Source organism: Oryzias latipes, chromosome 23 (assembly GCF_053564925.1).
Source record: "Oryzias latipes strain Hd-rR chromosome 23, Olatipes_Hd-rR_3.1".
Taxonomy (NCBI): domain Eukaryota; kingdom Metazoa; phylum Chordata; class Actinopteri; order Beloniformes; family Adrianichthyidae; genus Oryzias; species Oryzias latipes.
The window spans coordinates 17390945-17405765 of NC_136259.1; the positions used below are offsets into that span (position 1 = coordinate 17390945).

At 39.1% G+C, this 14821-nt stretch overlaps 2 protein-coding genes across 4 annotated transcripts in view; both read right to left on the reverse strand.

Annotated features, from left to right (window-relative positions):
* Window positions 1-14821, reverse strand: part of LOC105357089 (uncharacterized) — a 73399-nt gene that overhangs the window by 46080 nt on the left and 12498 nt on the right. The window lies entirely within an intron of this gene.
* Window positions 5700-14821, reverse strand: part of plxna4 (plexin A4) — a 259710-nt gene continuing 250588 nt past the window's right edge. For all 3 annotated transcript variants that reach the window (XM_078942272.1, XM_023952327.2, XM_023952326.2), the window contains 4 exons: window positions 13670-13839; window positions 9181-9393; window positions 8075-8225; window positions 5700-6670 (listed from right to left, as the gene is read on the reverse strand). In XM_078942272.1, coding sequence (XP_078798398.1) covers window positions 6575-6670; window positions 8075-8225; window positions 9181-9393; window positions 13670-13839 — 630 coding nt within the window. In that variant the 3' untranslated portion in view covers window positions 5700-6574. The remainder of the gene's footprint in view (window positions 6671-8074; window positions 8226-9180; window positions 9394-13669; window positions 13840-14821) is intronic.

Consider the following 14821-nt stretch of genomic DNA (forward strand, 5'->3'; position numbering starts at 1 on the left):
AGTGTTCCTATTTTTTATTTCTTTTTTTTTTGTGATTAGAAAGGTGTCATGGGACAGTACATACAGATTTTGCATTTATTTTCTTTTGAAAGTCAGGATTAGGCTGTCATTTATTCTCTAAGATGATTTAAATGGGAATTTTTATGGCTATAAATTGTAGTTTAGGGCATTTTGTCTAAGTCTTGTGTGTGTGTGTGTGTGTGTGTGTGTGTGTGTGTGTATGTGTGGAGGGGTTTCTTTATTACAGTTGTCTTCTCCTCCAACTACACTACATGCAGTCCTTTGTATGATCTGGCACTCTTACAGTAAACAGCTGAAAGTGAAGTCATACAGAACAAATAGCATTTAAATTGAAGAAATTTTAGTTTGGGCAATGGAAGGATGGAAAAAAGCTCCATACTGGAATTACAACTCTAATCTAAAATTTGGGCAGGGTTTTTGAAATTCAAGTGAATCATGTAATGCAGGGGTGCCCAAGTCCAGGCCTCGAGGGCCTGGACTGGTTTTCCAGAAATCCTGCCATGTCTGCTGTTGATGACTTGGATCAGGTCTATGTAGCCAATAAGGAGCCTCAATGTTAGGAAGGTTGGAAAACATGTTGGACAGCAGCCCTCAAGGCCTGGAATTGGACACCCCTGATGTAATGGAAAAAAAAAATCATTTTTTTTCACCTAAAGTTCAGAAGCCCATTCAGAAGACAGATGTCCATTGTTCACAATTGTTCATAATTGCCTTTTTTTTAACTGTATAAAATGGACCATCCTTTACCTAAAGAAGAGACCCTGGCTGCTCTTTTTCTTTGGACTTCAGTCATTTAAAGCAATAAAAACACCTATCATTCACAATTACAGCAGTATTCTTGTTGTGTGATGGAGTTTCAAGCTTGTATATCTCTACACTGTCAATAACAAATATTCCTGGAGCCACTACATACAGATTTATCTTAAAGGGAAACAAAAAAGAAATGTGTATGAGTGACATCTGAACTGCAACTTTGTGTTGATCTCTCCACATTACACAAGGAGTCATCTAAAAGAACAGCAAATATCTGCTGTTTCTCTTGATACAGACACATTCATTATTCAGTGATTCTGTTTACCTTCCCACTGGCGGTGTTTTTATTTTTCCTTATCCAGTCCTCTTGTTGGCATCAAACGTATACACTTCATGAGACAGAATCCTCCAGTTACATTCAGGGGTAAAAATTTGTACAACAGTTTAGGAATATTTCACCTAAAAATCACTACATCCCTCCCTGCCAAAATTAAAAAAGGTGAATTACCTTGTTACTGTATATTATGGCTACTGCTGACCATCCGGCAGCTGGATAGCTCAGTTGGTTAAGTGCAGGCTGGCACACGGGAAATCAGGGTTTAAATTCCTGGTTACATAATGAGCTTCATCCAGTGTGGGTCCTCGGCAAGGGTTCCCCCTGTGCCGGTCCCCAGCCTGGATAAAAAAAAGAGTTGTGTCAGGAAGGGAATCCTGCGTCTCAGCACCACCTATGCAAAACAGTGAAAACTGATTCACTGTGGCGACTTCTTAACCCTTGTGCTATCCTATGATCCCACCCTTACTTTGACGTGTTCTCCCTACCATGACAAAGGTGGATAATGGTGGAAAGATTTCATGCAATCCATGGACACCAGTGAAGATCACAAATCATTAAAGAAAAAAGGTTCAGCGCACTGTCTAGTGGGGTCTAGATGACCCAACTCCCAATGTTAAAGTGCCTAGGATAGCACAAGGGTTAACGATTTGCGGAAAGGAGAACAACAACAACTTACAGCTCCTGCTGACCAAGTAGAAATGGTATAGCTAGGTATGGTGTTTTACCAAGGAAAATGGCATCTGAGCGACACCTGCCACATTGTGAAGAGCGCCACGTTTGGTTGTCGGACTTGCTCATTCAAACATCACCTTTCACTTAAAGGATCTGAGAGGGGGGTATCTGTAACCCTTTTTCGTAAAGTTATAGTTCCTTCTTGGCATGCTGTTGACATATGTCTGCTGTCAAATTGTTTACATAGACAGGTAAAAGTGGGGTCACACACTTTAAATGCCAAGATCTTCTTTTTCCTGAGTCTTCATGAATTCTTCATATCATCCTTCCTATACTGTGACATTTTCTAATAAGGTCAAGGACCAAAGCTTGGGGAAATGCAACAGATGTGGTCTCGATTTGACAGTTTGGATTTATCTTGTCTTTTTAAAGTCAGCTTTTATATGGGAAACACAGACGTTCTGGATTTATATTATTTCTATGATCAACATAATCTGGCAGCTGTGGTGCAGCGGTAGGGCTGTCAACCACTCATTAGAATATTGAAGGTTTGATTCCCACCCACGTGTCAAAGTGTCCTTGGGCACTGGACGTCTAGTCTAGTGGAAGGTTTGCGCCAGTGTGTGTGAATGGATGAATGGGACTGTGACTGCAAACCACCCTGGGCCTTTGAGGAAGGTAGAAAAGCGCTATACAAGTATAAGCCAATAACCACAATTTCTGTTTCAGATGGTTTCAAATGATCTGTATTCTTAAATATTGATTGTGTGTCCATGCTACCTTTACACACGTCCTCTGTGGCGCACATACAAGTCTATATTAACACACGCTTTGGGCTTCCAGTTCAAAACTCTAGCCTTCTCCGGTTGCTACGCACACTCTTAAGACCGTTTTGTGTCAACACCATATACTTAACATGGCTTCACTATCCTGTGTTCAGCGCACCCGTGCCTGGTGTGCATGTAGTATTACGCTAGTCATCTCGCACCAAGCTTCTTCCAACTGTAGATGGTGGAAATACGCTTGTAAACAGTAGAAAAAGAAGCAGCTTGTCCAGCGTGAACACCAGGGAGGAATGTATGTTACAGAATGCACGTTTTGCGCATTCTTGAACGTGCATCAAATGCCCGGTGTGTATGTTGCTTTACAGGAGATCAGAGACTTCTTAGCAAACCAAAATATTTCTAACTCTGATATTAATTTAAAAGTAAAAAAAACTTTAAAATCAAACACAATATTGGCTTTACCAAAAATGCTACTGTGTCCAAATCTAAACAAAAACCCAAATAAACACAAGTTTCTTGGTTTCATAATAAAGTTTATTCTATATTACAAATAGTATTTTGTTCTTGACTGCAAAATAGGAATGCATTATATTTACATACACAGGTATACAATTATAACAAAGTTAGAGAAGCTTGCCTTAAATCCCCCGGGTTTCGTTTTTACTCTCAATATGATACTCTTTCTCTTTCAAATAGGTTTTAGTAAAAGTCTTTTCTAGCATGTTTGTGTAACACCTGCTATAACACTGAGCAAGGAGAACATTTTAGGTTTCTACAAAACGTTTGAAGGTGGAAACTTTATCTTTGCTCTTGGCAACACATTTTGGCTTCAAGCAGACACTCTTTGTCGTAAAAACAGGCCAAAAAGAAATGGAAAACAGGATGTTGCACTGAGAGGCAGATTCACAATGTCAGCTGAGGATTTTAAATGTGTTTTTTATTTTACTCCTAAGGATCTACTTGTGTTACTTACACATTGGCTATGTAGTAAAGATTTCAGCATTTGAGTATTAACTTTACTGGAAAATAGATTTACATAATTTTTTTTTGCAAAGGCTGATGTTTGCCAAAGTTTTCCCTAAAAACTACATCTAAAAAAGCCTCTCAAAGGCAACAGCAGACATGACTTCTGTAATGCTGAAGAATGAAGCTTATGAAAAATGTCTTGGATTTCATATGTCAAAAAATATAAATGTTAAGTCTCAGCAGCTATTTTGATTTAAATGAGTAAGTAGCTTGGTTATGGCAGTAAACAAAGGAGCACTTTCTGTGATGGGGAACTGATAATTCTGTAAGATAAAATTAGAATATTTCCTTTCATAAATGGATCTTGGAATTTAAAGCAGGACTTAATGCTAAATTATATTGAGGCATTTTAAACCAGAAGCATTACAATCATGAAATAGGTCAAAATAATCTGTATTATCAGCAAAGAAAAAGCTAGAATTACGTTTTCTGCCCAAAGGTACACCACTGCTGTCACTGATGATTTGTTGTGGAAGATGCTGTAAATGACTTTACTTGACTCTTAGTAGATGTATAACTATATAAATATCTTTGAGCAAGGCAGTTCCATTTCATACTATCCAGATAGGTTAACATGCAAAGGTATATAATATCTGGTATGTTTAGCATCTACCACTTCACAAAAAAACTGTGGGAATGAGATCCTGCAGGAGCCGAACTGGATAAAGGTTCCACCTTAAACGAAAGTTAAAACTTTTCTTGCATGAACAATCCACTTACTCCATCTCAATTCTTCCAAGCAAAAGAAAGACAAAAGAACACATCCACATCATCATTGCAAGGCTTATTTTCTTGTTTTCATTTTTTTTTTTTTTTTTTAAATAAGTTTCTTAAATTGTTTACGTTTTACATGCGCTTAAAAAGCCAATAAAGGACCCAAGGTGGACCTAGGGCGGTCTTCACACATTCACATCACCACGTGGGGCACGTTGTCAAGGCAAAAGAAAGGGCAGAGGTCAAAAGGTACGGAGGGCGCCTCCATCTTTCAGTCGCTCTTTCCCGTGGTGGGGGTTCACATCCAATAAGTCTCCATTACTCTTAATGTCCATTATGCTTACTAGTTGCTATGCTTAATCGTTTTTTTTTCTCTTTTCTTTGAGGCTTGCAAAAGGGCGCCCACAGCTTCCACTGAGGACATCTACACTAATACAGACAAGAGTGCCTCAACAATTACACACTCAGGAGTTGGGGTTTGTTGTATGCAACTAGCTACCATCTCCAAGGCTTGTGCAAAGCAGATAAATTGGTAAGTCAAGAGCCAGACAAAAGGGTGGATGGTGTGCCGAGAGCCGGAGAGACCCAGGACGATGGAAATAGCATGGAGGATCACACCAAATCGCCCACAGAGCCTCCCACTTCGACACACTGAGGTCAGAAAAAAATCACACAGGCTTCGTAAAGAATCAGTCACAAGATGTTTTTTTTTTTGTCCGAGAAGTGGTGGTCTTAAACATAGTCCTTTTTTGTTAATTCCTCAGTGGCACTTTTATAAATACATTTTTACTGTTTGACAATTTTAAGATCCTTTGGTTTTTGGCTGACCAGCTGAGTCCATCTTATTAGATTTCTCCAAACACACACACACATACACATCTCAAAATAAGAACATCCTGGAAAAGAGGTGTTTCTCACACAACTGGGCCTCTTTAGGTAGAAGTCAGCCATGTCTGACTTTGTATGGGATCTTCTCTGTATTTTGTTTCCTACCAGTGCATTTCAGTCAGCTCTTCCCCTTCTAACCACCTCTGGTTGGTGTAGAAATGTGGGCAGTCAAGATCTTGGACAGCTGCAGATTTGTTTTTGTAAATTTGTGCATGTGTGCTTTGATAGACCTTCACAGAGGCAACAAAACGTTTGGAAGAGACTGCTCCTGGTTTTGATCTGGCAGTCAAAACAGTCTTCTACGGTTGGTGTAGATATCTGGAGAGCTGTTGATTCCTTATCTGTGCATGTGTGTGCTTTGATATACCGCTGCAGAGACGACAAAGTTGGCAGGGGCTGCTCCAGTTTTGAATTAGCAGCCAAAATGCTGCCTTCCTGCATTGGTTGTGTGCTTTTTTTTTTTAAAGAAGATCCAACTTTGGTGGGGCTCCTGGGTTTTCTAATTGCTTAAGTTTGCTGTAGCCATGGAAGCGCAACTCGTTAAAAATGATCTTGATCATCCACTAAGTAGGTAAAAATGTGTGAAAGTTGCAACAGGCTACAAGTTGGGGATGCACTGCATTCTAAAGTTTTTGTTTGTCATCAAAGGAAACATTGAGAAGAGCAATAATCATTAACTACCCCAATCAGTCTCTTTCTAAAATACAACTCCAGCTACATTTAAAGAACACAAGAACATTCTGGATTTGCCTGGATTCTCCCCAGATTTCACTGATATGTATGCTTTGCTTGAAGGTACAGTGTAAACTTGGCAAACCATTCTTGCATTAATTTTCCCCAAAGGTGTTCATTTGGTTTGCAGTCACCACTTTTCATGTTTCCACTTGATTCCTTGTGTTGGAAATAGCACTACTAAAAACCAAACGCTTGGAAACTATTTTCATCTCGACTACTCTAAAGTTCAACAAATGGACACCCAACGTTGTGGTTTTCAAAAAATTACTGTATGTTCTTGAAGGCAACATAAAAATGTTTCTTCCCTCTTCCAGCTGGGGAATGAAGAATGCCAATATGGCCAGCTCTCAAGCAATCACTCCCTGTGGTGAAGCTGAGTGATGCCCCACTTTGCACGGTGGGAGACACCAACCTTAGCTGCAGACCACCCCTCACATATTCAGGTAAACTAGTCTTTGCAGCAGAGTGAATGAGGGGAAAAAGGTCTCTTCAAAGAGGAAGCAGAAAAAGGGGTAAAGGAAGAAGTCTCTAAAAAGCTGAAGGAGGAAGTCACATGATGAAAAAGATGGGGACAGGTCTTTGCTCAGGCACGGCTCGGTTTCTGATGGGGTCTCTTCCCAGTGCATCCTGGGAAATGCGATCCTCAGCTCTCCAGGCTCATGAAGGCCACCACCTGCTCCAGCTTAAAGGCCAACCTCTGTTTTCTGGCTGCATCGTCCTGCTCCAGTGCACACACAATCTGCAATCAGGAGAAAGATGTGAGGACACACAAACACAACACCTTTTTTAACTTAAAATTCTTTACACAAGTCATTCAGATCTCACATATTTTAGGTAACAGAATACTTTATTATATGTTGAGTTGTGCTAATGATCAATGATGATTTCAATGAAGATGATTTCAGACGAGGAAAACAAAGATGTATCTATTTGTCTCCATGAAGATGTATCAGAGTGGAGCAGAGCAGTGAGAGTTGGGCTTGCACATCGTAGTTTCAACGTCACAACTGGGAGCTTTTTCAGACAGCATTTTTCATCAGCTTCTGATTTATCAGGATTTGAATAAACAAAAAACTCAGAGATGCAGTTTTAAGCTTAAATTATTTTTTACATGTCCTCAAGAATGAATGAAAGTTGTTACAAGAACAAGTTCAAAAAACTGTTTTCATTGGAATGGGTCTTTCAATCCCTAAATGGTTCCTAAAGCTAGTTGTGGAGAATAAACTGGTTAATTGGTTTATGGAACCAATTTAACGGGGTTTGAAGAGAAGACAAATCAAAAACTTTAGTGAACCCATCTCCTGCAAATGAGGGAATGGGGTTTGGATGCAATGCGGACCAGGAAAGCGTCTTGCCAATTTGAGAAATACTAACATTGTGAATTTAAGCTCACTTGGACCTAAACCTTTTATTTAGTGAATCAGGGTGAAGGGTGTGGGACACCTGTAGCACTTTAGTTTAACCCCAAGATGAGGAGTTCCCAAGTGGATGAGAGGGTCCATGCTGTCATTTGTACTGATGCTACTTACATTACCACTAATGTCAAGCTTAATTTGCTAGGTCCGTTTAATTCTTCTGCTTTTTTTGTGGACAGCTTTTCTCTATGCTACAAGTAGTAGAGGAAAATTGGCCTAACTGGCTCAGATGAGACCCAACCAAATCTAAGTTCATGTTCTTCAGCCTAAAAAAGCAAGTCCAGGACTTTTCCACACAGTATCTAAGAACTCTGTTCACCAGCAAGATAACAATGGATTCTGATTGACCTAATCAGTTGGAAAGGGTTTTTTGTACCAGTCTGTTTGGTGAAGAAAGATCTGGGTTGGAAAATGAAGCTCTTAACCTCATCTATGGGCATGGATTATGGGTTGAAAAATATCTATCTTGAGATAGTGGGGAAAGCTATGCTGCCCTTTTATCTCTAGGAAATGTATCTCTGTGTGTTCTAGAACATCTCTTTGTTCTCCAGAAAGAGAGAAGCATGGGCAATTCTGCCTAGATTCCTAACTCTACGACCTGAAACCCAGATGAGCAGACGCGATGAATGGATAGGCAAAAGTCTAAACAAAACTAATAATTGTTTATGATTGAAATGTTAAATTTCTCATTACTTGAATAAGTCATTCATGTACCAAATGCTACATACCTCTTCAGTGTATTTCCCCACGTAGGAGTAAATCTCACTTAGAGAGCTCATGGAGTTGAACTCATTCATGTGCATCCTTGACTGTTCAGCTAAGTAGGCGTTCATATCCTGGTCACTGATAGCTGGCATCCTATTAATGTCTGAGTAGTACCTGTAAAAAACACAAACATAACTACTTTACTCCTTTATTTCCTAACCATCTTTGAAGCTTAGTGGATTTGAAAAATGTGGTCACTTGTGGACAATAGTTGTGTAACCCTGGATATTTCCAGGTATGTTTTTTGCAAAGTAAAGAACAAATGGGTGTTGTTCATAGAAGTCAGAGTCATGTTAACTACTGGTCAGTGTTGAAAGCAGTTATCTTGGTAGTCACATTTTTTTCCTTTAAAAAACAACCAACATGTTGGTCAGTCAAAACCCTATTTACCTTCTTTTGCAGACACACAACTCAAATATTTTTTATGCAAACTGTTACTCAACTACAATACAGTATGATGTTTTACTTTAACATTATTTTGTTTGTTTTGAAATATGTTCTACAGCATTGACATGTTCAGTTAAATAAATAAATGTAAATTCTGTCAGAAAATCTGCTCTCATTTTACATTTTTCCTTGATAGTGTGAAAATAATGAAGCTTCGGTGTCAAACTACAGTTCTTAAATGTTTTTAACCAGGCTCCTTGGGCTTATTGGTAAAAAACAAAAACCACCTGATCCAGTAATTAGTATCAGATGGAACAGGAATGTCTGAAAAACTACTAGGTTCCATATTCTTTGGAGAACATTTTTTTTAAATAATAATTTGTTATAATTTTACAAAAACCTTATGAACACAACATTCCCATTTTTTTTACTCAGAATGTATTTGCTTATAAAGAAGAGTAATAATGCTTACAATTGACAAATCTGCTTTAGCGGCGCTCGACTCCTCTCAAAACGTTTTTTGTCTTTTCCCCTTTCATGCAGTCTGTACAACACATCTCTCCTGCCTCAGGCTTCACATCATTTCTTACAAAGTTACCCGCTCCTGAAGCAGCACTACAGTTGGAGTGTGTTACGACACACACTCCAACTGTAACAAAAACCTTCTAAAGCAGTTGCTCACCTTTCCACCCAGCTTTTGTAACTGGGGATGTCCTTGGCATAAAGCAGCTTGTTGGAGGGTGAATCTTTCCCAAGGCGGTGTTCTGAGGTGGAGCAGGAGTCCATGAAGGTCTGGGCCACCACAGACAGACAGGCATCTGTGATGCTGCTTTTGTGGATATCAAACACAAATTGGGGGTTCTTGATCACATTCACCCAAAAACGTAGAGGTAGGCTGCAAGAAATTGGTAAAAACAAAGAAGAAAATTATTTGGTGGAAGAGAATTTACAGGAAGCTAAGTTAAAACTGCCATGATTAATGCAGTTAATTGAAAAATCCTTTATTTGGACTGCATATCAAACATGTAAAAACAGACGCTGAGATTTTCCTTTTTATAGGCGAATCTTTAGTGCAGCTACAAAACCTAAAGCATCTGAGAACTGATGCATGTTTTAGCTTCATGCTTAACTCGCTTTTAAAACTGAAACAAAGAGCTTGAAGAAAAAAAGTGCATCCATTTAACCTAGCTTAGAGAACAACGTTTGAATATGTAACAGTCGTTTTAGTGAATAGGTATAAACAAACCATTTGCCAGTGGGAATAAAGATACATACTAAGTGCAATGCTTTGTGTTCAATTCAATAAAGGCTTTTTCTTTAAAAACAGGTGGTAGCTGCTTCTCATTTATTCAGTGTCCAGTGGTTTTTGCTGGGGGACACATACCAACACTATTACCTTGTTTGTGTTGCTTCCTGTTTTTATGGTTGTCCAGAATAATGAAAATGTGCAAGTCTGTTTATTTGCAGGCCTTGTTTCTGCCAGAATAAATAAATTTAGGCACAGCTTCATCTGTATGCTGCGGTAAAAAGGGGTTCAGGTGGTCTTTGAAGAACTCTGAATGTGACTTGGATCACTGCAGCCTCTTTATTCTATGGACTATGTGCTTTTAGTTGCTGTGGCCGAAATCATTCCAGCCCTAAACAGCATGTCAGTGAGGAACACTACCAAAGGAGGAGGGGAAGTAAAATGGAAAATGCAGTCATTTAAAACACCGCTAGTGCTCCCCTGCTATGTATTCATACTAGCACCACCACCCATAAAGCAATTTAGATGTGCAATCTAACAAAAGAGGATTTGGACCAAGCAAGAAACAACTCTGCATTATGACTTCAAAATTAATCTAAGCAAGTAATCTAGTGGGATTAGGTGAAGGGATCAAAGGGATATTACACCACTGCTGTGCTGCTTTGATCACTGGCAATCTGCTGTTTCAAAGGGGCATAAAGGTGGCACAAACAAGAGGCCCCAGTACAATTTTAGCACATTTCCATTGTAATGTGTACATTTTTTTTCCTTTGAAGATCATAAAACATATAATTTAACTTTAATTGGTCAGTGTAGCCGCTGTGGGTTCATGAGTCGCTAGAGAGGCTGTAGCAGGTCCTTTCTTGCAATTCGCTCAAAAAAATATGCAGAAAAAGTCGACCGGCTGTGTCTTGGTTTATTGCACTTCATCATTGACATAGATGACACATAAGATGCAAACAATCAAAAGCAGCGAGTTCATAAAAAATGTATACGAAAAGCGGTCAACAACAAAAAAATGCTAGGTCCTGTGCACCCTCTCTGCACCAAACCAAAAAAAAAAACAGCTACAACAGGTGACAGGTGCGCCTAATGACGCCTGTAATTATCAGGTGACAAAGAAAAATTATAAATACACATGATCATGGCGGCTACAGGCAGATTTAAGTATGTAGTCGTGTTTGCCTATTGGTCAGAGCTTAGGTTAAATATCAACTGCCATGATCAACGTCTGTGTTATCCTGGAGAAAAGATTCTAAGAGAAAAAAAGCAGAAAATGAAAAGCTGCTTTAAGGTGCTCTAAACGAAAAGGAAATACCAATATTTGTGGATAATCATATCTTTTAAATAAATTAGTGTTCAAATTGTTAAGCAGTTTTCATCTATTTTTGTTCCTTGGTCGTTAACAGATTAAAAATGTGTTTGCATCCTACCTTGATTCACTAATTTGACATTAAAACGCAGTTTCTTACACAGATTTTGATATATTATTTTGATAATAGCATTGCAGAGAAAAGAAACTGTCTTTGTCATGCATTGACCGGTGCTGTTTCTAAACATGACTTGGTGAGTCATCTTAAAGCAGATGCTTCTCACATGAATGAAAAGAGTCATCCATGTTGTTTCTGTCCTGGACGTGCTGTTTGCACTGAGAGCTGCAGTGAAGATCGGTATGTGCATGTGCATGCTCCACAGTAAAATCAGATTTGTCTGTTCCATCTTGACATGACAAACACAGTGTGCAGAGAGACACTAATACAAATGCAGAAGAGCGAGAAGAAGAGACGCCACCAACATGCTGCCATTAATCCAAAGGATACCATCTGGAGGTGCTGAGGGAGCCAGTGACTCATCCATACACTCTCTTATTGCACACAGCAGAACTCCACAATGCAGAAACGGCTGAAAGCTAATTTGAACTTGTGACAAAGTCATTTATACTTTGTCTGAAAAGTATTTACAAAAGCGTGTGTAGGAACACATAATATATGTTTTTGCTGTTAGCATACTGTTGTGAAGTATGGCCTGAAGAAGAGGTAAGATTGGGTGGGTGCCATCTTTAGGTTGGTGTATTGTGCAGCTCTGCATTGTGGTTTGAACCAACTATACTGTGGGTGCTGCCAAAGTACAACAACGGTGATGATCCAACACAGAAGTTTTTTTAAGATTCTAGGGACTTATTGAAGTGCAAATTAATGGTGTTTGCGTTCACACCTCCCTTGGCAACGATGGTTCAAGCAACAGCTTCCAATATAAAGTCTATATAAACGTATGTATATGCACATTTCAGGCTTCCATGTTCAAAACTTTTGCATTCACAAATCTATTTTTGAGCTTTATGGTCACTGAAAATGTGCAAACGTTTAAACCGGCTGAACTTTGCCCAATCTGGGACTTGAATTTGGTACTGACAAAAATGCCCGTTTGGAATTATATGACACCAAGTCTTTCATATGTCGGAATAGAGCTATGACAGAAAAAGACTGGAGTAAGATTCACGAGACAACATTTCACATCAAGCCTCTTCCAACTGTAGGTAAATGCGCTAGTATGGATGGGGTAGTGACAGTCCAATGTGAACACCATATGCTAAACGAGCGTTCAAGACCTCACACCGTGTTCGGTCTGTTTACGTAGCCTTACACTAGGCTTGGTGGAATTGTTCCAAAGTGATACAAAGTATGAAGAATTCAACAGATTTAGTGAAATGTTATAGAGAGTTTACTTGATTGGATTCCTCCTATGTTTCAAGATACTAAATAAGCATCAATGTGTTTGTTAGTGAGGCATCCGAGAATTCCGCCTATAATGTTTAATTATTCTAAATTTGATACGTCTTTTTATGAATGTATAACTGCTGATCATAATGTTTTTTTGTGTATTATTCGTGTTTGATTGCTTGAAATAAACCATTTCAAATCAAATTAAAATAAAAAATAAAAAATATTTACTGCGTTTATCATGACTTGCTTTTCAAGATAAAATGTCCGTTCTTGTTTTTTACTTATTTATTATGTCTATTTATTTTGTCTTCTGCATCTTGTAATTCAGTGACTGATAGTCTGAAAAGTATAATATGCAAAATGAGCATCCCTTACAGTGACAATAACAGCAGTAGCATCAGCAGAAACTCAGTCAATTTAAGTGGCATTATGTTGGGGTGTGTTAGTGTTTAGCGCTTAAAACAACAACACTTTTTGACGACAACAACACTTAAAACACTAGAAATGGACTAAAAATACAAATAATTCTGGAACTGTAAATTTAAAAGAGAAAATCTATTGAAAGCATTTCTCTCTCTCTCTCTTTCTTTATTTTAACATAATTTTTTTGCTTCAGTTTTGTAGTGTGATGCATGCTGGGAGCTTGGCAGTAGCGGAGAGGCTAACAAGATATAACCACCTATTTAACTCCCACCATGCTCATTTCCTCTTCTTTACCTTTTCATTTCTCTGTTTCCGCTTTCTTTTGTTGGACATTCCAGCTCCCCAACCTTTCATGGCAGGATCTCAGAGGTTAGCATGGTCTAAATTAATATGTAAATATTAATCTAGAGGTGTACTTGTGCATTTGAGAGTGCACACTTGTCACTATAGAGATTTCCACAGTGACAGGCATTTTTGGCCCCATTACTTGTAATAATAGATCGGGAGCCTTGGCAGCCAATTGGATTAGCCCCTTGTGGTTGGATTTAATGAAGATTACACACCCCTGCGGTTGAAGGATATTAGAAAAGGAAGAGGTGCCTGTTGCAACTTGGCCTTAACAGTGCAAAGCCATTTTAAGTGTGTCAAAATGTAGGTTATTTATTGGTTATACTGTAACGCATAGATACAATTAAATGATAGTAAAATTCAATCAGAGGGATTTTGTACAATTCCCTAAATAGGAATTTGCATTATTGGAATCCAGAACAAGTACTCACCAGTTGCTCTTCCATGTGTGTCGCACATGTGGGTCGTGGATGCTGTGTTTGTCAGCCTGCTCATCCAGGAAGTCAAACATGTATTTAATAGCCAGGGGAAGAGCACTGCCTCGATGGGCAGTGCTGAAGATGGTCTCAAACAGGTCATCCACAAACTTTTGCAGCGTCCCCTGTGGTGGAATAGAGAGGAGAAATTAAATCTGCAGTCTTTCCACATCCACTTTCAGCATGTCTAATCTACACTATATAGATATTGATCACAACGCATGCAGGTGGTGAATGTAAGTGTCACCATCTAATATATTTTGTGACACATAGCTGATTAATGTTGACAGAGAGATTGCTTGAATGTATTTTCCTGTGTGGGTTCATGAATTGTGCAGTGGAGTTCATTTTGTTATTGCTCCGGTGTGTACGTATCAAGCATCCATCTCACAGACCTGGACCCTAAATCTTTTTTTTTCCAGGTTTACTGGAGGAAATTGTTATTCCACAGATAACTTTTAATAATATCTGGGAACAGAAGGACCATCTCCTAAGCCTCTTTGTGAAGCTGGATTAGTTCCCACAATGCACCACTGACCCTAATTTGATTTAATGGTGGTGACTTTAAAAAGGAGACAAGAGCAGAGACACACAGAGCAAAAGAATCTAATCCTCTTGTAAAGAACAAGTTGATGGGATGCATGGTGGAAAAAAAGCAAGAGCGGAGGATGGAAATGAAACGACAGAGGTTTCCTATCTGAAAGAGAGGCCATTGAGTGTGGCAGATGAGGTATGTACAGGCGTTAGCGAATAAAAATCCAATTTGGGTGGAGCGAGTGACCGAATCAGAGTGAAGAGAGGTAGAAAAGTGTGGGTGGAGGGAATCCTGTTAGTCTGACAATCACAGCTATAATTCTGCTGTGGCCTGCATTCCTAACAGCTTATCATTTCTCAGAGAAGATGGGATCACATATCTTTATCAAGCCAGTGTGCCTCAGCCTCACAGACTGCTTCAGTCGGCAGCGATAGCCCAGTGTTTTAAGCACTCAAACATACAGGTGTGTACAAAAGCAAAACCCTGTTTGTGGCGGAGGCTTTTACGTCAGCCTTTATCTCAAGGGGTGCATGTGTGTAAGCACTGTCATCATCACAGGGTTCTCTTGTTCC